At 48.6% G+C, this 23,024-nt stretch overlaps 1 protein-coding gene across 1 annotated transcript in view; it reads left to right on the forward strand.

Moving 5' to 3' along the window:
- WDR72 (WD repeat domain 72) overlaps positions 1-23,024 on the forward strand; it is a 426,854-nt gene that overhangs the window by 97,568 nt on the left and 306,262 nt on the right. Inside the window, exon 12 of the mRNA XM_075342738.1 lies at positions 19,522-19,717. Coding sequence (XP_075198853.1) covers positions 19,522-19,717 — 196 coding nt within the window. The remainder of the gene's footprint in view (positions 1-19,521; positions 19,718-23,024) is intronic.

The following is a 23,024-nucleotide window of genomic DNA, read 5'->3' on the forward strand; positions in this document are numbered from 1 at the left end:
TGTGCTGCCACAGGAACGAGGAACAACATCTATAAACAACCATTAACAATTTTTGGTTTTAGGACGACTTTAAGGTCGCTGGTAAGTGTTACACGCTGCGATACCGTTAATGACGCCGGATGTGCGTCACTAACGACGTGACCCCGACAATAAAACATTAACGATATCGTAGCGTGTAAAGCCCCCTTTAGGCTATGTGCACACACTGCAGATTTGGTGCTGAAATTTTCTGCATCAAATTTGCACCTCCTGGCACAAAAATGCACCAAAAAACGCATCCGGTTTTGGTATGTTGTTTTTCCATGCTTTTTTTTTTAGTGAAGTCGTGCTTTTTTTTTTTTTAGTGAAGTCAATGACTGGAAGGGCTAAAAACTGCCCCAACAATAGACATGCTGCAGATTTTCTTTGCATTAAAATCTGCAAAGAAAAAAATTAATGTTGGCACAGCACTTCAGATATCTCATAGACTTTGCTGGTTTCAGGAGAGGCATGCAGATTCTTGGAAAAAAAAAAACCTACAACCCATAAACAATTAAATTCAAAGCCATGTATTATGAACAATTGATAATTATTATTCTTAAAGTTATAATAATGGCATCACAATTACCTCCCAGGTCCCTGAACCTATTAGACCACAGGGAGGATGTGGAGGTGTATTAAATTATCAATGCTAATTAGTAGCTTACTGAGTGTACACACATCCCCTGAAGAAAAAGGTGAAACGCGCGTCGGGATCTGGACATCCAGGCTCTGTCATTGCATTTACAAGTCAGCATGCTAAATACCATGTAAACTATATATAACAATGCCAATTGACGATTATCAGTGCGGTAGTTGTGTAGGTAACAATTCAAAGGTATTAGTGCTGAACTAAAGAAGTTTACAAATCCTTAATAGTTTAAGGTAACAACACTTACACAATAAGCTACTAATTAGCATTAATTTAATACACCTACACAACTGCCCTGAGGTCTAATAGGTACAGGGACCTGGGAGGTAATTGTGCCGCGATTATTATAAATTTAATAATAATAATTATTGATTGTTCATAAGACATAGATTTTGAAATTAATTGTTTATGGGTTGTGCCCAGCAGTATAGCATTGCTACCTCTTACTATTATTGTGAGCATTGGACTGTCCTTGTGTTGTCCCCAGCTTGTAAAAACAACATTTTTTTATGGCTTTAAACATTGTAATAAAAAGCATTTTTACTTGGATACGAGCACCTCCCTTATTTCTTAGAGAGTGGTCTTTGTTTATACTGTTCATACAGTTCAAACATACATATGTTCTTTATGGATGCCAAATATATACCTAATAATGAACTAAAATTAAAAAACAAACTGGATTTATTTACTTTTTTAACTTTTACTGGAGTTTCCCTTTAAGTAAGCGCATTATCTCAACATACAGATAAAACCCCAAAGAGTTAAACTTGAAATTAAGCTCTGCTTCATCCATTTCTATATTTCAGACACGTGTCAACTTCAGTAAAGCGATATTCTGTTTTAATTATTGATTGATGCACTTTTGTTTTGGTGCAGTTAAAAATAATTTAAAAAGACAGCTTTAGGTCAGCGAAACTTGACATTTAAAAAAATGCCTGACCTTTTGAATAAAATACGTAGAACTTTGACAGACAGTCAGCGTGCAACACAAAAGTCTCCATCCTGCAGTGGGAAAAAATCTACAATATGCACTTTTATGTCAAAGGAAAACGGAACTGTTACTTCCAATCCTAACAACTAAATACATAATTGTGATATTAAAATATATACACAATATATACAATGAGATCGTACAATATTGTGTTTTTGTAGACAAATGCATCTTGTATTTTGGAAATAAAGTACTGAAAATTTTAGTGTCCATTTGTAAAAAATAAAAGCATCAGCTCCAGAAATAACAAGTCCAGGAACACGGATTTTTATTATATACTAAAAATAATACAACAAATAAGAATTTCCCGCTCTTACTTTTCTACAATCTTGGCATCCATAAGTAACATATCTGTGTATTGTGCATGTAGTGTAGTATGTGTGTGCTAATATACTTACCGGCGTCGGTGTCGGGTGCCGTTCCGCTCCTCTTCTCAGTGACGTCCCCACTCTTCAGACTATCTGGCTCACTCTATGCTCTGAGCTGGAAGTCTCTTTTAGGTCCCTTTGAGACGTCAGTGATTCTGGTACGTATGTGACAGAATCACGGACATTCACAGACCCATTAAAATCAATGGGTCTGTGCACACATCAGTGGTTTTTCACTGATCGTGTCTCCGTGTGGCTTACACGCGTGCCCCTGATTTCCGCACGGAGACATGTCCATTTTTTTCTGGCATCACTAATGTCCCACAGACCACACTATGGTGTGATCCGTGAAACACGTACCAGAAAAACACGTACATTGAAAATAAAAAGCATTTTAAACTCAACTTCTCCATCAATTCTGTCTCCGGCTACTGCTCTTTGCTGCTTCCAAGTCGGCTAATTACTCTCATGCATATGCATTTATGCACTGCACAGCTGACCTGCAAGTAGATGTAGAGGTGAGACAGGGGCGGCCGGACACAACATCGTGGGAGAGATCAGCACCACAGACAGCAGGAGCTGGGAAAGTTGAGTATAATTGCCTGATTTCCATGTGCTATCACTGATCACGGATCACAGGTAGCACATGGAGAACCCATCTGTTCTGTGAATTTTATATGTTTTTAACATGTCAGTGAAAAATGTATGTGTTTTTCATTGACGTGTGAAACAGGCCTTACAATCTTACAATGTAAGTCTGTGGAGCCTCAGTCTGACACTTTATAGACTTACATTGTAAGGGTTCACTCACATCTGCATATAAATAAGCCAAGTGCAAGCCGATAAAAAAATCTGACTGCCCTCGCACCAATGTTAAACAATGAGGCAGTGCCGATCTGCAATTTTTGTCCTCAGCTGTTTTTGGTCTGAGGAAAAAATTGCGGCATGCTCCGTATGGTTGTGTAAAATGGCTAAGACTCGCCAATGCAAGTCTATGGGTGCAAGAAAAAAAAACAGACAGCACACAGGCCATCCATATGCCTTTCGATGTGTACAGATATATTGCCATTCTGTTGCATAGAACACTGCAAATGGTCATTGCAGTATAATATCTGTTGAGAAAAATAAAACGCAATGCATATGGATGGCATATACATGTCATACGGATGCTAGTCAAGAAAAATATCGCACACTCACATAAAAATCTCATGACACATGGAATACCAAATGGATTTCACTCATCTAACTTTTCTGGATGAAAATGGGACCGATTTATTATACACAAATGTGAATGAATCCTAAAAGCCACCTCTGGGTCACGCAGAGTGCAGTGTGATCCGAATAGTCTGAAGAGCGGTGACGTGACTGAGAAAAACAGCACTAGATACCAGAGAAGGAGGTGGAAGGTGAGTAGATCGACACACACTACACTAAATATAATACATATAAAAATTTAGAATAAGAAAAAACTTTAAAGAAGCACTGCTATTAACTTTTTTAATGATTAAATAAGTGTGTATGTGCATGCAATGTAGTGAGAGTCTATTAGTATACTAACCTACCGCCACTCTGATGTCCAGAGGCCAGAATCCTGCTGTTGTCAGTGACATAGCCGCAAATGAGTCTTTCCAGTTTATTCTACAGTCTGTGCTTGAGACTGAAGTCTACAATGTAATCCTATGGGGCCTTGTACTGACACGCTGTAGGCTTACATTGTAAAAGTCACTTCTGGGTCATGCCAAGAGCAGCAAAACTGTCACAATGACTTTGGGATAGAAAAGAAACGGGGCTCCTTAACTGTCCCTAATTTCAGAAATACTCCTAATGGTGGAGATGCCTGAGTCTCCCTCCTGGACCTGCTCCTGACCAGTCCTGATCTGATTCCCCCTTTCACAGGAGTGTGTAGAAACTCACATATAAAGACAGACAAGGGAAAAACAAAACTCTATCATACAGCATGCATACGCAGAGTTAAAGACAAAAAGAGATTCAGGAGGAAAAACAGGAACAGGAAGGAAGTATAAAACAACAGGGGTAAACTCCATTCCTCCAAGCAATAAGCAAAATTTAAGCACAACTTTCAGCAAAGAGTCTGGGAAACCACACCTCACAGGCAAACATAAAATAAACTATAACTGGAATGGGTAGAAGGATGTTACCAGTGTGGCGCCCTGGATTAGCCAGGTCGTCACAGATAACACTCAAACACCCCCACCCCATTAGACAGTGACACCAGCCAAACACAAAACCCTTGTTGCCTCCCTCCAGTGTCTGATGTTCACACCAGGTGGGGCGGAGCCAAGCGGTTGGCCCCACCCACCAAGGAGTTCACAAGCTTGGAGGCGGGAAAAGTGTCAGAGTAGTGTAGGAGTTTGAATTGAGAGGAGCAAACACTTGGGTGTCTGGGTTTGTGGCCCAGGCACTGACAGCAAGGTTGGCAGACGGTGGTGGCTGTTAGGGCCAGGTGGACGGGCAGACCCAGGAGGTGGATCCACTGGGCCGAACTCCTTGATGTTGGTAAGGGGTCCGGTAGCTGGAGCACTACAGGTAGCAGGGCAGTCCGTGTACAAGAGGAGAATGCAGAAGTCCCTGGGACCACGGAGTCACTGATGGTAGTCCGGGTGACGGAGCTCAGGTTCGGAAGCCGAGATGTTGTCAGGCAGAGTCCGGAACTGATGGAGCGAGAAGACGGGTCACCGCAGGGATCAGAGATGGAACGGACTGTCAGGATGGCAGATAGACAGCGTTCGGGGTTCGAGATTCCGCAGGACCGGATGGTGAGGCAGGATCGGCTCTAGAAGAGAGAGAGGTGAGTATCTCACAGGAACACAAGGAGACCTGACTCCTAGCTTGGGAAACACGAAGAACAGGCCCCGCCCACTTGGACACTTAACCCCTTTATACCCTGTACCTGTGTGCCCAATTTCCTGTTAGTGGACACTGGCCCTTTAAGAATGGGTCAATGACCGCGCGCGCACCCTAACGCGCATGCACAAGGCCCGGGTGCCAGAAGCCAGGGCAGGGAGCGGTGAGGAGGAAGCAGCAGAGCCGGGCTGGGGCTGAGAAGCCGACGGGCACCGGGAGCGGGGACCAGGACGCCTGGGAACCGCAGGCAATGGAGGCTGGAGACCGGGGAGCGTCGGAGACCGGACAGAAGAACTGGGAAGCGACGCAGGGAAGCCGGGGAGCATGGCAGGTGAGCCGGGGAGCAGAGCAGGGGACCCGGGGAGCGTGACAGTACCCCCCCCACGCCCCCCTCCCCGCAATCGGGACAGGAAGGCACGTATCAGGGGAGTACCCACATTCTCCCGGGGCTCCCAGGACCTATCCTCAGGACCATAGCCAGCCCAGTCCACCAGGAAGAACTGTCGGCCCCGTACAGTTTCATGGCCACGATATCCCTTACCGCATAGATGTCGTCATCGGCAATAGGAGGAGGAGCCGAACTGGCAGCAGCGGAGAAGGGACCAAGGACAACCGGCTTGAGCAGGGAGACGTGGAAGGAGTTGGGTATCCTCATCGTGGCCGGGAGCTGCAGCTTGTAGGAGACCTCATTGATCTTGCTGAGGACTTTAAACGGCCCGATGTAGCGAGGTCCCAGCTTGTAGGATGGTAGCTTCAATCGGACGTACTTGGAAGCAAGCCAGACGAGATCTCCTGGAGAGAAACACGGAGGGTCCAGACGCCCCTTGTCTGCGTGTCTCTTCATCCGCAGGGAAGCATGTCCAAGGGATGCCTTAACAGAGTCCCAAATGGTTGCAAAGTCACGGGCTACAGCATCAGCAGCAGGGACATCCGAGGAAGCGGATACAGGCAATGGGACGGAAGGCTGAAGTCCGTAAACGACATGGAAGGGAGAGCTGGAGGAGGACTCACTGACGTGGTGGTTATGGGAGAATTCAGCCCAAGGAAGAAGCGTGGACCAGTCGTCATGATGGGCGTTGACGTAGTGACGTAAGAAGGAGGTCAAGATCTGATTGACCCGTTCCACTTGGCCGTTCGACTGAGGATGGTAGGCTGAAGAAAAGTCCAGAGTCCCTCCCAGATGTTTGCAGAGAGCCCTCCAGAAGCGGGAGGTGAACTGAGTTCCTCTGTCGGACACAATGTGGGATGGAAAGCCATGCAACCGGAAGATGTGTTGTACATAGGCGTCAGCGAGTTCCTGGGCAGAGGGCAGTCCAGCCATAGGGACGAAATGAGCCATTTTAGAGAACCGATCCACCACGACCCATATGACTGTGTGTCCGGAGGACAATGGCAAGTCCGTAATAAAGTCCATAGCAATGTGTTGCCACGGTACTGAGGGTATAGGCAGAGGCAGAAGACGGCCATATGGCAGATGTTTGGGCGTCTTATTCCTGGCACAAGAGGAGCAGGCTGAGACAAAAGAAGCGACGTCCTTGCGAAGGGATGGCCACCAGTAATGACGTACAATGGTACTCCATGTTCTCTTCTGACCAGCATGACCGGCTATTTTCGAGGCATGGCCCCAGTGTAACACTTTTTGCCTGTCAGTCTCAGAGACATAGGTCTTCCCGGGCGGTATTTGGGCCAGAGTGACAGGAGTCACCGGAATGATCTTACTAGGGCAGATGATGGGCTGGGGTGTCTCCTCCTCCTGCTCCATGGGCATGAATGATCTGGACAAGGCATCTGCGCGTACATTCTTGTCCGCGGGTCGGAAATGGAGCTGGAAATCAAATCTGGCAAAGAACAAGGACCACCTGGCTTGCCGTGGGTTCAGTCGCTGAGCAGACCGCAGGTATTCCAGGTTCTTGTGGTCCGTGTAAATAATAACTGGGTACACTGCTCCTTCCAGAAGGTAGCGCCATTCCTCCAGAGCCAGTTTGACTGCCAATAGTTCTCAGTCACCGATGGTGTAGTTGCGTTCAGGCGCTGAGAAGCTCTTGGAGAAGAAACCGCAAGTCACCATCTTCCCGGAGGAGGACTTGTGCATGAGCACTGCTTCGGCTCCCGAGGAGGAGGCATCCACCTCCAAAGTGAACTGTCGGTTTAACTCCGGACGGTGGAGCACAGGAGAGGAGGCAAATGCCCGCTTCAGAGAGCCAAACGCGGCGTCGGCCGCAGGTGACCAGTCCTTTGGATTAGCCCCCTTCTTGGTCAAGGCGGAGAGAGGAGCAGTCAGAGCAGAGAAGTGAGGGATGAACTGGCGGTAATAGTTGGCGAATCCCAGAAAGCGTTGGATTGCCTTTAGTCCAGAAGGAGGAGGCCAGTTGAGAATGGAAGAGACCTTCTTCGGATCCATCTGCAGTCCGGTATCGGAGATAACGTAACCCAGGAAGGGAAGAGAAGACTGCTCGAAGACACACTTCTCGTACAGACGATTCTCCCTCAGTCGTCGTAGTACCAGCTGCACGTTCTCTCTGTGGGTCTGGAGGTCTGGAGAAAAGACCAGGATGTCATCAAGATACACCACCACACAGATGTAAAGAAGGTCCCGGAACACGTCTTTCACCAATTCCTGAAAGACTGCTGGTGCGTTACACAGGCCGAAGGGCATCACACAGTATTCATAGTGCCCATCGCGAGTATTGATTGCGGTCTTCCATTCGTCCCCAGAGCGGATGCGGACCAGGTTGTAGGCACCCCGAAGATCCAACTTGGTGAACACACGAGCTCCTCTAAGCCGATCAAACAATTCGGGGATGAGCGGCAGAGGGTACTTGTTTTTCACGGTGATTTGGTTTAATCCCCGGTAGTCTATGCATGGGCGTAGGTCGCCCTCTTTCTTCTTGACGAAGAAGAAGCCTGCTCCAGCAGGAGAGGAGGATCTCCGAATGAATCCCCTTGCCAGGCTCTCTGTGATGTAAGTAGACATGGCCCTTGTTTCGGCTGGAGACAGCGGATATATCCGTCCTCGAGGTGGTGTAGTTCCCGGGAGCAGGTCGATGGCACAATCGTAAGGACGATGTGGCGGAAGTACCTCTGATTCCTTTTTGTCGAAGACATCCGCGAAGGACCAATAGGCCGAGGGCAGTCCCGGTAGGGACTCTGGAACCGGAGGCCGTCGGATGGGTTGAATGGTCTTCAGACAGTTCTCATGGCAAGAAGAGCCCCATCGGGTGATTTCACCAGTGCCCCAGCTGACTGAGGGTTCGTGTGTCCGTAACCAGGGAAGTCCCAGCAGGATTTGATGGGACATGTGTGGAAGGACGTAGAGAGCGATGTTCTCGGTGTGCAGGGCACCGATACGCAGTTCGACCGGCCTGGTGATCCAGGAGATGGTGTCAGAGAGGGGTCTCCCATCCACAGAGGCAATCACGAGGGGTTTGTCGAGTGGAGTAACAGGCACCTGGTACTTGTCCACCGTGGCCTGCTGGATGAAATTGCCTGCTGCCCCAGAATCGAGGTACGCCTCAGCCGTGAACCGCGTCTCTCCCGTTGTCACTTGCACAGTCCAGGTAACCGGGTCTGAGAGAGTCCCAGCACCTAGGGTGGCCTCTCCTACCAACCCTAGGCTTTGGAGTTTCCCGGCCTTTCTGGACAGGAGCGTAGTAGGTGTGTGCCCTCTCCGCAGTAGAAGCAGAGGCCCTTGGCGAGCCGCTCTGCTCGGCGTTGTTCAGACTGCCGCACACGGTCGATCTGCATGGGCTCGTGGATGGAGACACCAGATGCCGTTGACTGAAGTACGGCGGGCTTCTGCGGAGGAGAGGAATGCCGTACCGGACGTCTCTCACGGGACACCTCTTTGGATCGCTCCTGAAAGCGAATGTCCACTCGAGTCGCTAGGGTAATCAGGGCATCCAGGGTGGACGGTGCGTCACGACCAGCCAGCTCATCTTTAATTCGACCCGAGAGTCCTTCCCAGAAGGCCGCGGTTAGAGCCTCGTTGTTCCACCCGAGTTCCGAAGCCAAGGTGCGAAAACGGATGGCGTATTGACCCACCGTCAGAGTCCCCTGACGTAACCGGAGAAGAGATGAGGCAGACGCGGAGGCGCGTCCAGGCTCGTCAAAGGTGCCACGAAATGCCTGGAGGAACTCCTGGATGTTAGTGGTCACAGGATCCTCCTTTTCCCACAAGGGGTTCATCCACGCCAGTGCCTCACCCTCTAGATGGGACATGATGAACGCGACCTTGGCTTGATCGGAGGCAAACAAATGCGGCAGCTGCGTGAAATGGAGGGAGCATTGGTTTATGAATCCCCTGCAGGTCTTGGGATCTCTGGCGTACCGGGGTGGTGAGGCCAAACGAAGCCTGGAAGCATCCGAGGAGGCTGCCATGGGAGCTGGAGCCGTGGATTGACTAGTGGAAGCCCGAGCTGCTGAAGATGTAACCGACCCTTGTAGCGTGTTCAGGCGGGCGTCCACAGAAGACATAAAGTTCAGCATGCGGGTCTGAGTCTCACGCTGGCGTGTGAGTTCCTCCTGCAGGGCTGCTAGTGCTTCAGCGGGATCCATGGCCTGTTCTTACTGTTAGGGCCAGGTGGACGGGCAGACCCAGGAGGTGGATCCACTGGGCCGAACTCACGGACTAAATCCCCCAAACCAACTACCCTTTTCACTCACGGGCGAGGAGCACCGCTCGAATCCCCAGATCTGGCCCACCGCTCTATCATACAGCATGCATACGCAGAGTTAAAGACAAAAAGAGATTCAGGAGGAAAAACAGGAACAGGAAGGAAGTATAAAACAACAGGGGTAAACTCCATTCCTCCAAGCAATAAGCAAAATTTAAGCACAACTTTCAGCAAAGAGTCTGGGAAACCACACCTCACAGGCAAACATAAAATAAACTATAACTGGAATGGGTAGAAGGATGTTACCAGTGTGGCGCCCTGGATTAGCCAGGTCGTCACAGATAACACTCAAACACCCCCACCCCATTAGACAGTGACACCAGCCAAACACAAAACCCTTGTTGCCTCCCTCCAGTGTCTGATGTTCACACCAGGTGGGGCGGAGCCAAGCGGTTGGCCCCACCCACCAAGGAGTTCACAAGCTTGGAGGCGGGAAAAGTGTCAGAGTAGTGTAGTAGTTTGAATGACCGCGCGCGCGCCCTAACGCGCATGCACAAGGCCCGGGTGCCAGAAGCCAGGGCAGGGAGCGGTGAGGAGGAAGCAGCAGAGCCGGGCTGGGGCTGAGAAGCCGACGGGCACCGGGAGCGGGGACCAGGACGCCTGGGAACCGCAGGCAATGGAGGCTGGAGACCGGGGAGCGTCGGAGACCGGACAGAAGAACCGGGAAGCGACGCAGGGAAGCCGGGGTGCATGGCAGGTGAGCCGGGGAGCAGAGCAGGGGACCCGGGGAGCGTGACAGTGGCAGTCTGCAGGAGTGGTGAAGCAATGCGGAACCGTAGGACCGGGGTCGCGCATTGGCCCGCCGGTACCGACCGGGGAGCGAAGTGAAGCCAGCACACACAGGCAGAGCCATCGGACCCCGACCAGGCTTGGAGCCACCGACAATAGTCAAATCCGAGTGTGACTGGAACCCCAGGGGTTTCCTAACCGCCAAAGACCCGATAGAAGGCAACCGCCCACACCGTGAGGGTATATAGCTACCGCCTAAGGCAAGAGACCCAAGGGCCAGCGCTTGCGGGCAAACGGGCTCCTCCGGCATCCATACATCGGGGAGCAGACTACCGTTGGGGATCCATAGTAGTCAAACAAGTACATCAAGGTGCAGGGAAAGACAGCCGCCATCACCTGTCCGGGGAGAGACACTGCAGCTGGCTGCGGGACCCGTCCATCCAGCCGTTTGGTTTACCGAGGACTTTGTGCATCTCTTACGGAGTGAGTACACCCGTGCCATCCGGCACCACGCCGCGCTGTCCCTGCAACCCTGCACCTCACCAACCCAGCCTCCCTGTCACATCACCGGGCCCCGGGACCACCGACCCCTACCCACGGAGGGGGAAAACAACATCTCAGCCGCTCCCTACCATTGCTCCCGGGATCCCCGTCACCAGCAGCGGTGGTGCCCATCTTCACCACGACCCGTGGGTGGCGTCACAGACTAAATCCCCCAAACCAACCACCCTTTTCACTCACGGGCAAGGAGCACCGCTCGAATCCCCAGATCTGGCCCACCGCTCGAGCCACTGAGCAGCAGCCGCAGCAGTGCCGGACCCGAGCGTTAGCGAGCGCAGCAGCGGCGGCGTCCTCCCCGCCCGCGACACCAACATAAATAGTAGGGGAGCAGATGTAATGGATCTCCCCACAACATGTGATTAAAGGAGCAAGCAGACTAGCAGAAATTAACTCTTGCTAGCCTGCCTATGAATGAGCACACAGCAGGTTGATGCTCAAGTCTGTCTGTGTTGATCCCAGACACAAGTGAGACCATCGGGTAGAGTGTCAGAATCTGCAATCTGAATATAGCCCAATGCTGCCATGACAGTCGGCGAAGTTTGTGCTGGTGTGACAGTGATCTGGCCAGTCTGCAGAGGCTGTGATGTCGCTGACAGGAAGAGAAGAATGGCAGTAGCTGAGTATATTAATGCACTCATACTACATTACATGCATACATACACACATTTAATCTATAAAGAAAAAAAGGTATTTAGTATTAGTGGGTAGATGTAGTAGTAGAAGCCTGTTTACAGTAGAGCCAAGACCGTACATTGGTGCTTAATACTTTGTGAACCATAGAGAATTTTGCATATTTCCGCATAAATTTGGCCTAAAACTATATCAAATTTTTGATCAATGCCTAAAAGTGGATAAAAAGAACCAAATCAAACAAATGTGATAAAAATAGTAAATTTTGTTTTTTTTTTTAATTGAATAAAAAGATCCAATATCGCATATGTTATGGGGGACTGGCAGATTGGTGTATATTCCAATCACCAGTCGGGGTCAACTGTGCTCCAGATGACAAAGGAGCTGCTGGCAACCCGAAGGTTAGGCGGAGAATACAGAGCTGGTTGGCTCAGAAATAATAGGAGCCTGATCCAAGTTAAATAGCACTTGGATCAGGAGACTGTGAATTGTGTTCACGCCACAGGGTCCACACACCCAGACCAGGAACTCCCCGGTTAAAGCCACAGGGGTCCTGGGGTATGCTGTCCATGTGCGTAGGAGGCACACTGATGGACAGGTGGCGCCGCAGCCCAGTTAACTCCACTGGATTGCCTATGCAGACCTGGATGGTAGGAGGAGGAAGCCTGGCACGTGACCCTATTGTGCTGAGCCACGGGTGTCTTGGCGTGACAAGCACTGGACCCCTATTCCTGCCTACTGCTTCCAGACCTAATAAGGCTGTAGCCGCAATGGGCTCTACACATGGTGGAGGTGTGCTATCACAGGGCATATGAGAAGACTGTGCACCTCAATGCTGTCTCCAGCCCCTTTTATCACCTAGGGTCCGCCCCAAGCCCAGGGTGAGCCACAATGATGCCTCCAGGGGCCAATTGCGGAGTGCCACATCATCAGTGACTTCACCAGCGGCCTATCTGGAACCGCAACTTCCCTGATGACACAATGGCAGCACCACCCCAAACACTTCACCAGTCATCATCTGACCACCAAAGGGGGGGTGCCAGGTCATAGGGACGGGCCTCCGCAAGCCAGTCCGGAGTAGCCACATCATCAGGACACCTTATGCTCTCTTGCCTATCAAGCCCTGCCACCTCATGGACATGCCCAGTGAAGTCCTAACCAGTCTTAGCTTCCAGTGCACTAAGTGCCTGAGCATGCTCAGTAGCCTGAATAACCGACTTAAGCGGGCTATACACGCTGCGATATTGGTCCCGATATCGGCAGCTTGGGTACCCGCCCCCATCTGTTGTGCGACACGGGCAAATCGCTGCCCGTGCCGCACAACATCGCCCAGACCCGTCACACATACATACCTGCCCGGCGACGTCGCTGTGACCGGCGAACCGCTTCCTTTCAAAGGGGGCAGTCCATGCGGCTTCACAGCGACGTCTCTGAGCGGCCGCCCAATAGCAGCGGAGGGGCGGAGCTGAGCGGGACGTAACATCACGCCCACCTCCTTCCTTCCGCATAGCGGCCAGGAGGCAGGTAAGGAGAGCTTCCTCGTTCCTGTGGCGTCACACGGAGCGATGTGTGCTGCCGCAGGAACGAGGAACAACCTAGTTACTGCTGCAGTAACGTTTTTTGAGAATGGACCCCCATGTCACCGATGAGCGATTTTGCACGTTTTTGCAACGATGCAAAATCGCACATCAGTGTCACACGCAACGGCATCGCTAATGCGGCCGGATGTGCCTCACCAATTCCGTGACCCCAACGAGTTCGCATTAGCGATGTCGTAGCGTGTAAAGCCCCCTTTAGCCTCGGAAATCAGACTATCAGCCTGAGCATACTCAGTAGAAGCAGCCAGCTGGATGACCCGAGGCATGGCCAAAAATGGCTGCCGGCGCCTGGGCGTAGCAGGAACCATAGCAGGCTGCTTGCGGCTACGGCGCCGCTGATTCGTAACAACATATCTGTGAATGGCAAAAGTATGTGAACCTTTGCTTTCAGTACCTGGTGTACCAATAACTAGAGTTGAGCGCGGTTCGTGGTTCGAGGTTCTCCAGTTCGGGGCTCGAGTGATTTTGGGGACTGTTCGAGATCGAACTAGAACTCGAGCTTTTTGCAAAAGCTCGATAGTTCTAGATATGTTCGAGAACGGTTCTGGCAGCAAAAAGCAGGGCTTTTTACAGCTACAGTGTGCAGGAGCCATCGCTGGCAGCCTGCCAGAAGCTGGTAACCAAGATAAACATCGGGTATCCAAGCAAAGCGCTTTGGTTAGTAACCCGATGTTTATCTTAGTTACGTGCAGGAAGCCCACACTTCCCCGCTCAGCTCGCTCCGCCCCCTCCTGCCCGCGGCATGTACACATACATACACACACACACACACACACACGCACCCCCCCGTCCCGCTCGGCTTACCTGCGGTGATGAAGTCCCGCCATCCCGACCTCAGCGCTGTCACTGTCCTCCATGGCCGCCGCTTGTCACATCACCTCTCGCTTCCGACCCGAGACTGACTAGCGGTGACGTCACGGACCTCTCGCGATACTTGGTGTGAAGCCGGTCATTGAGCTCAGTGACAGGGGCTGTCAGCAGTGCTGGAGATCAGCGCAGGTAATGTACCTCGCTCCTGACAGCAGCACTTGTCATGCCCTGCAGTGACCTGGGCTGACCCATTGATGTTGGCTCAGGTCACTGCATTGCTCTCCCAGCCAATGGGGAACATCCTGCTCTTCATTGACTGGGACAGTGTGGATCGTCATGGCAACCCCTTGGATTACACCAGACCTGGATTTGTTTTTCATTCTAATAAATTGGTTAAAGAGGGAATGTTTTGGGGAGTGTTTTTTCAAATAAAAATGTGTTTGTCGTCTATTTTTTTTTATTACTGACTGGGTTGGTGATGTCGGGTATCTGATAGACGCCTGACCTCACCAACCCCAGGGCTTGATGCCAGGTGACATTACACATCTGGTATTAACCCCATATATTACCCCGTTTGCCACCGCACCAGGGCGCGGGATGAGCTGGGGCGAAGCACCAGAATATGCGCATCTAATGTATGCGCCACTTCTGGGGCGGCTGCGGCCTGCTATTTTTAGGCTGGGGAGAGTCCAATAACCATGGACCTCCCTAGTCTGAGAATATCAGGCCCCAGCTGTCTGCTTTACCTTGGCTGGTGATCCAATTTTGGGGGACCCCTACGTGTTATTTTTTTAAATTATTTATTTAATTTAAAATAACAGCGTGGGGTGCCCTCAGTTTTGGATTACCAGCCAAGGTGAGGTTGCCAGCTGTGGTCTGCAGGCTGCAGCCGTCTGCTTTACCCTAGCTGGCTACAAAACTAGGGGGAACCCTACGTCATTTTTTTTTTCATTTTTTTGGCTAAATACAAAGCTAAGCACCCCTTAGTGCCACATGAAAGGCACCAAAGGGTGCTCCACTTTTTCTCCACTTTTTCTCCACTTTTTCTCTACTTTTTCTCCACTTTTTCTCCACTTTTTCTCCATTTTTTTTTCCACTTTTTCTCCACTTTTTCTCCACTTTTTCTCCACTTTTTCTCCATTTTTTTCTCCACTTTTTCTCCACTTTTTCTCCACTTTTTCTCCATTTTTTTTCCACTTTTTCTCCACTTTTTCTCCACTTTTTCTCCACTTTTTCTCCACTTTTTCTCCACTTGTTCTCCACTTTTTCTCCACTTTTTTCTCCACTTTTTCTCCACTTTTTCTCCACTTATTCTCCACTTATTCTCCACTTATTCTCCACTTATTCTCCACTTTTTCTCCACTTTTTCTCCACTTTTTCTCCACTTTTTCTCCACTTTTTCTCCCCTTTTTCTCCACTTTTTCTCCATTTTTTTCTCCACTTTTTCTCCACTTTTTCTCCACTTTTTCTCCACTTTTTCTCCACTTTTTCTCCACTTTTTCTCCACTTTTTCTCCATTTTTTTCTCCACTTTTTCTCCACTTTTTCTCCACTTTTTCTCCACTTTTTCTCCACTTTTTCTCCACTTATTCTCCACTTATTCTCCACTTTTTTCTCCACTTTTTCTCCGTTCTTTTTCTCCGTTCTTTTTCTATGGTCGGTCTACCCATTAGCTCTGCCATGCACACTGTAGCTCTACACCTACTGCACATGTTACTTTATGATTGACATCTCTTTCGTACCAGAGCTGTCTAAGCCTACTCTGACCCCATATTTGTCATTACTATATTGTCCTTGTACTGTATTATGACATTTGTATCATGTGTTTCATTTCTTGCTGTGTTGCAATTTTTTTGCTGCATCCCAATTGTACCTCTACATTGTTCGAGTTTGTTATTGTTCTCTCACTCTTATGTGATACTGATTATTGTCATTTTTCATAATTACATGCAGATAAGTCCAATCTGACGAAGGCTCAGGCCGAAACGTCATTTGTAACTTGTTTTGGACAAAAACATATATGCTAATGAAAATTTTTTTTTCTTAATACGGACCAATAAAGAGTGATTTTGCATTACTATCCGTTGTGACTTACTGACTTAGTCTGGGAGATTTAGAGTGCCGAGGTTACTCACTAATTTTATCTATTATTACCTCTGAGCACCTATATACCAGTGAGCAGAGCTTCCTCTACAGTAGTTCTCCTGATTAGGCATGTCCTTACCTCATGAGCAGGGCATTGCAGCTTTGGTAGCAACCATTACGACATGGACTCTGCTGCTGTGGACCCGAGAAGAGTGAGTGCAGATTCATTGCACCCACACTCCTCACATGAAGGGTCCGCACTCCTAGAAAATGGGGGATACGTTCCCTGAGTGTCTCCCCCCCATATTCTAGACGGTCCAGAGTCGTCGTGGGACCCCTTTATTTTTTTTCTTACAATAAATTGGTGAAAGAGGAAATGTTTTGGGGACTGTTTTTTCAAATAAATTTCTTTTGTCGATTTTTTTTTTTTTTTTGTTAGTACTGACAGTTTATGATGTTGAGTATCTAATAGACGCCATGACATCACAAACTGCTGGGCTTGATCTCAGGTTACTTTACAGCTAGTATCAACCCGATTTATTACCCCGTTTGCCACTGCACCAGGGCACGGGATGAGCTGGGGTGAAGCGCCAGGATTGGCGCATCTAGTGGATGCGCCACGTCTGGGGTGCCTGCGGCCTGCTATTTTTAGGCTGTGAAGGCCCAATAACTATGGACCTTCCCACCCTGAGAATACCAGACCACAGCTGTCCGCTTTACCTTGGCTGGTGATCCAATTTGGGGGGGACCCTACTTTTATTGTGTAATTATTAATATTTATACAATAATTTTAAAAAAGAGCCTGAGGGGACCTCCACATTGGATCCCCAACCACGGTAAAGCTGCCAGCTGTGGTTTTCAGGCTACAGCCGTCTGCTTTACCCTAGCTGGCTATCAAAAATGGGGGGACCCAACGTCATTTTTTTTTTTAACTATTTTTTAAATAGAAAAAATTAATGGGCTTCCCTGTATTTTGATTGCCAACCAAGGTAACGGCAGGCAGATGGGGGTGGCAACCCATAGCTGTCTGCTTTATCTGCGCTGAGAATATAAAATACCGCGGAGCGCTACGTCATTTTTTTAAAGATTTATTTTTACAGCACTGTGATGTCCAGCAATCAAAATACAGGGAAGCCCATTTTATTTTTAGTTATTTATATAAATAATTAAAAAAAATATATATGGGCTCCCGCTGCATTTTTTGTATTGCTAGCTAAGGGTAATCCAAGCAGCTACTGGCTGCTAACCCCCACTGCTTGGTGTTACCTTCACTGGCAATGGAAAATCCAGGGAAGCATTTTTTCTTTTTTTTGCCAAAAAACTACAAAAAAAGGACGTGAGCTTCGCCATATTTTTGTATGCTAGCCAGGTATAGCAGGCAGGTGCTGGAAGAGTTGGATACAGCGCCAGAATATGGCGCTTCTATGAAAATGCCATTTTCTGAGGCAGCTGCAGACTGCAATTCGCAGCAGTGGGGCCCAGAAAGCTCAGGCCAACCTGTGCTGCGGATTCCAATCAGCTGCCTAGTTGTACCTGGCTGGACACAAAAATGGGGCGAAGCCTACGTCATTTGTTTTCTAATTATTTCATGAAATTCATGAAATAATAAAAAAAGGTCTTCCCTTTATTTTTGGCTCCCAGTCGGGTACAAATAGGCAACTGGGGGTTGGGGGCAGCCGTACCTGCCTGCTGTACCTGGCTAGCATACAAAAATATGGCGAAGCCCACATAATTTTTTCAGGGGGCAAAAAACTTCTGCATACAGTCCTGGATGGAGTATGCTGAGCCTTGTAGTTCTGCAGCTGCTGTCTATCTGTATGGAGAAGAGCAGACAGCAGCTGCAGAACTACAAGGCTCAGCATACTCCATCCAGGACTGTATGCAGAATTTTTTTGCCCACCAAAAAAATGACGTGGGCTTCGCCATATTTTTGTATGCTAGCCAGGTACAGCAGGCAGCCACGGGCTGCCTCCAACCCCCAGTTGCCTATTTGTACCCGGCTGGGAACCAAAAATATAGGGAAGCCCGTTTTTTTTAAATATTTCACTTATTTCATGAAATAATTAAAAAACAAATGACGTGGGCTTTGCCCCATTTTTGTGTCCAGCCGGGTACAACTAGGCAGCTGGGGATTGGAATCCGCAGCACAGGTTAGCCCGAGGTTTCTGGGCGCCTCTGCTGCGAATTGCAGTCCGCAGCCGCCCCAGAAAATGGCGCTCTCATAGAAGCGCCATCATCTGGCGCTGTATCCAACTCTTACAACAGCCCTGGAGCCGGGTGGCTTGTTGGGTAATCATGAGTTAATACTGGCTTTGTTTTACTAGCCAGTATTAAGCCAGAGATTCTTAATGTCAGGCACGTTTTACCCGGCCATTACGAATCTCCAATAAAGGGTTAAAAAAAAGACACCACACAGAGAAAAAATACTTTAATAGAAATAAATACACAGACACATTAGAGACTCCATCTTTATTACCCCATGTCACCCCTCCACGATCCTGCTCTTCTGTCTTCTTTCTTTCTAGTGTAGTAGTAGTGACGATTGTAGTGAGGAAGGATGAGATTCACCAGCTCATCACTTGGGGCTGGGGAACCTCATCCTCACTACAATCCTCACTACAATCGTGCAGCAGCGTGCAGCCTTCACTCCGTGAGTGATCAGTGCTGGCTGTCAGCGGTAACAGCGGTAACGCTGACAGACGCATTACCATAGCAACGGTGCTCTCTGTGTCAGCCGGTTCCTAACGGAACGGGGAGTCGACCGTGTGCTAGAGCATGTCGCCGGTACACGGCGATACACATATGTGCACCGTGTACCGGAGAGATGCACTCGCAGGTCCTACATGACGTGTCATAGTCATGTGACCAGTCTGTAGCCAATGAGATAATAGCCACGTGACTGGTCACATGGCTATTTTGACGTCACGATAGGTCCTGCATCTCTGCTGGCAGTGCAGGTCACCGGGAGGATTAAGCGATCATCGGATGGAATAGCGGCAGGAGACAGAGTGCAGAAGGGATCGCGGGGACCGGTAAGTGTTATGGCAATGTTTATTAACTGTTTGTGTACATTTATAATGCATTTTTATGTGTTTGTGATTGCCTCTCATTATAGCCTATACGTTCGAGTTCGGTTCGTCGAACGTTCGACGAGCCGAACTCGAACGGGACCCCCGTTCGGCGAACCGGCCTCGAGCCGAACCGGGACCGGTTCGCTCATCTCTACCAATAACTAATGCATCTAAACGTTTCCAGTAATTGCTAATTAGTCCCGCACATTAGTTTGGAAGAGTTTCAGCTCATCACTTCATACAAAATGTCCTTGACCAACTTTTTAAACTACGTTTTCTCTGAAATGCAGCCAGGCTCTGATTCATGCTGTTTGTGGACAAGTTCCCTTTAATAAGCCACCATGGTATCTAAGTAGTAAGTAATTCAATGAATTTCGTTACAATTCTGCCACCTACTGAACTGAAGTTTTGAAAATAACTGTTGATGACCTGTTCATACTCTGTCATTATATTTTTCTTTTCCATTGACAGGTAAAATTGTTCCAGAGCATATATTGTATATGTAGTGATAATTCAGTGGCGCTTCTGAGCCTTCAGGAGAGAGCGTGCTTCTTCCATGCTAGAAAACATCTGTTTCCAGTAAAGTCTCTGAAATGGCATTCAGTGGAAGAAGTTTTAGTTGTTGGCTGTGAAGATGGCTCCGTATATGTATGGGAGATTGAATCAGGTAACATTATGCTTTAGTGGTATACCATAGGGTGATAGAATAAACAAGGATTTTTAGCTCAAAATACATTTTTTTTCGCAGTATCTATTTTGTTTCTAAAGCACTCTAAAGGGGGCTTTACACGTTGCGACATCGCTAATGCGGAGTCGTTCGGGTCACGGAATTTGTGACGCACATCCGGCCGCATTAGCGATGTTGCTGCATGTGACATTGCGATTTTGCATTGTTGCAAAAACGTGCAAAATCGCTCATCGGTGACATGGGGGTCCATTCTCGATTATCGTTACTGCAGCAGTAACGATGTAGTTCGTCGCTCCTGCGGCAGCACACATCGCTATGTGTGACGCCGCAGGAACGAGGAACCTCTCCTTACCTGCCTCCCGGCCGCTATGAGGAAAGAAGGAGGTGGGCGGGATGTTCCGGCCACTTATCTCCGCCCCTCTGCTTCTATTGGGCGGCAGCTCAGTGACGTCGCTGTGACGCCGCACGGACCGCCCCCTTAGAAAGGAGGCAGTTTGCCGGTCACAGCGACGTCGCCGGGCAGGTAAGTATGTGTGACGGGTCTGCGCGATGTTGTGCGGCACGGGCAGCGATTTGCCCGTGTCGCACAACAGATGGGGGCGGGTACCCACGCTAGCGATATCGGGACCGATATCGCAGCGTGTAAAGTAGCCTTAAGATTACTGTTAGGTTGGGTTCACATGTCCTGTAATCATCCATTATTATGGATCCGTTAGAGATCCGTTTGCGAAAGAGTTGTGCAAACACAACTTGTTTGTCCATTGTGAAATAACGGATGTCGGACAGATCCATTTTTAAATGTGGAGTCTATGGACAATGGATCCGTTAATGGATTGCTATATATCTTCCATTTGTAACGGATCCATTCCATTAGGAAAACAATGGATCCATTACAAATGTAAGTACAACGGATGGCTAAATAGAAAACTCTTAATGGATCAATTTTCCATAGACTCCTATGCTAAAAAAACAGATCCAGCAGACATCAATTTCCCAATGGATCCATTCTAAAGGATAGCTACAGGACATGTTAGCCTTAAGGCTGCTTTACACGCTAAGATATTGTGACCGATCTCGCTAGCGTGTGTACCCACCCCCATCAGTTGTGTGACACGGGCAAATCGCTGCCTGTGGCGCACAACATCGCTAACACCCGTCACACTACTTACCTGCCTAGCGACGTCGCTGTGACAGGCGAACCGCCTCCTTTCTAAGGGGGCGGTTCGTTCAGTGTCACAGCGACGTCACAGCAGCGTCACTGAACCGCCGCCCAATAGAAGTGGAGGGGCGGAGATGAGCGGGACGTAACATGCCGCCCACCTCCTTCCTTCCTTATTGCCGGCGGCCGTAGGTAAGGTGAGTGATGTGTGCTGCCGCAGCAACGAGGAACTACATCGCTAGCTGCAGCAGCGATAATCAAGAATGTCACCGATGAGCAATTTTGAAGGTTTTTGCGACGATTCAAAATCGCTCATAGGTGTCACACGCAGTGACATCGCTAAAGCGGCCGGATGTGCGTCACAAATTCCGTGACCCCAACGAGATCGCTTAAGTGATGTCGCAGCGTGTAAAGCGGCCTTTAGTCTTTTTCAATGCACAATAAAATTTTCTATAGTGATAAAGTGTTAGACAAAAATATACATGCAAATACTTGCAAGCCAAAAAGTCAAACATAGTCTAGGAGTGATACATATATTGGCTAACTATATATATAATTATACATTTGTAAGATTTCGGAGCACAGAGGAATCTTCTTGAGGCAAATTTACCAATGAATGACGGGGACAAGTATAACAATCTAAAACAAATGACAAGACATACATAAAGCAGATGGGGTGATGCCTCCTAAAATAAATTCAAAGTATATTAGATTGTTTTGTGATGCAGGTATCTCATAGACGCCTGTGCCATCACAACCTAGGGCTTAGTAGCAGCTGTGCGCTGCTATTAACCCCTTATTACTCCGATTGGCACCGCATCAGACCACCGGGAAGAGCTGGTATCACACCGGGATTGTCACATCTAATAGATGCAGCAATACCGGGCGGCTGTAGGCTGAGAATACCAGCCCCCAGCCGGCATTATCATGGCTGGGGATGAAAATTAGGGGGAACCGCACGTCGTTTTTTTTTTTAAATTATTTATTTAAATAAAAACAAAAAAAGCCGGAGACACACTTGCGAGGGATACATTGCTTTCCCCGCCTACCGGCTGTCCTGGCGCCTGTGATTGGTTGCATTCAGCTGACACGCTCAGGGTGGGGGCACATTTAACTGCAACCAATTACACGCGCCGGTGGGCGGCCAAAGTAGTGAATATTGAATTGTCGACTCCGAAAGGGAAAAGCTGACCCGGAATGAGTGTGCCACCATGACAGCACCTCGGTGAGTATGCCTCGCTCGCTCTCCCCCCCCATCCCCTCCACAAGCATTTTTAATTCCGGATTCCGGTCCCCATTGACTTATATGGACACCGGATTCCAGAGCGGATCGAACTCTTTTTAAAATCTGGCTGTGATCTGCCAGTCCTGGTTTTTGCCGTGTTTAATCAACTCTAGTCTGGCCATGTGCTGGCGTGAACAATGGACCTTGTGTGCCCTGCAGGATTTAAATCCATGACAGCGTAGTGTGTCACTAAGGCTGGATTCACACAATGGTATGGCATCTGATGCGAGTACATGGGATGCAATATCCTAATGACCTCAGCTCCTGTTGTGCTGCCAGTGTCAGCTGAGTGTCATGCAACTGTGCAGATGCGGAGGAGGGGATGGGAGCTGTGGAGGAGAGGGAGGGATTGATCTCCCCATCTCCTCCATTGTCAGCTGATGTGATAATCGGATATCATCCGAGTGTAGTCCGATGGTTCACTTGCACCCATAGACTTGTATGGGTGCGGGTGACATGGCTCTTGCTGACAATCACAGCATCCTGCAACTTTTCTCTCATCCAGAATCAGGATGAGAAAAAAGGTGACCATCTGCTCTCCCTCATTAACCCCTTCACAACAGGCCAATTTTGTGCTTTCCGTTTTTTTTTTCACCACCCTTCTTCCAATAGCCGTAACTTTTTTATTTTTCTGTCAATATAGGCATGTGAAGGCTCTTTTTTTGCGGAACGAGATGTACTTTTAAATTAAATAATGGGTGTTACAATATAATGTACTAGAAAATGGCAAAAAATTCCAAATGCAGAAAAATTGCAAAAAAAGTGCGAGTGCACAATGGTTTTTAAGTTATTTTATTCACTGTGTTCACTATATGGTAAAACTAATGTATTGTTGGAATGCC

The sequence above is a fragment of the Anomaloglossus baeobatrachus genome, chromosome 4 (assembly GCF_048569485.1).
Source record: "Anomaloglossus baeobatrachus isolate aAnoBae1 chromosome 4, aAnoBae1.hap1, whole genome shotgun sequence".
Classification (NCBI taxonomy): Eukaryota; Metazoa; Chordata; class Amphibia; order Anura; family Aromobatidae; genus Anomaloglossus; species Anomaloglossus baeobatrachus.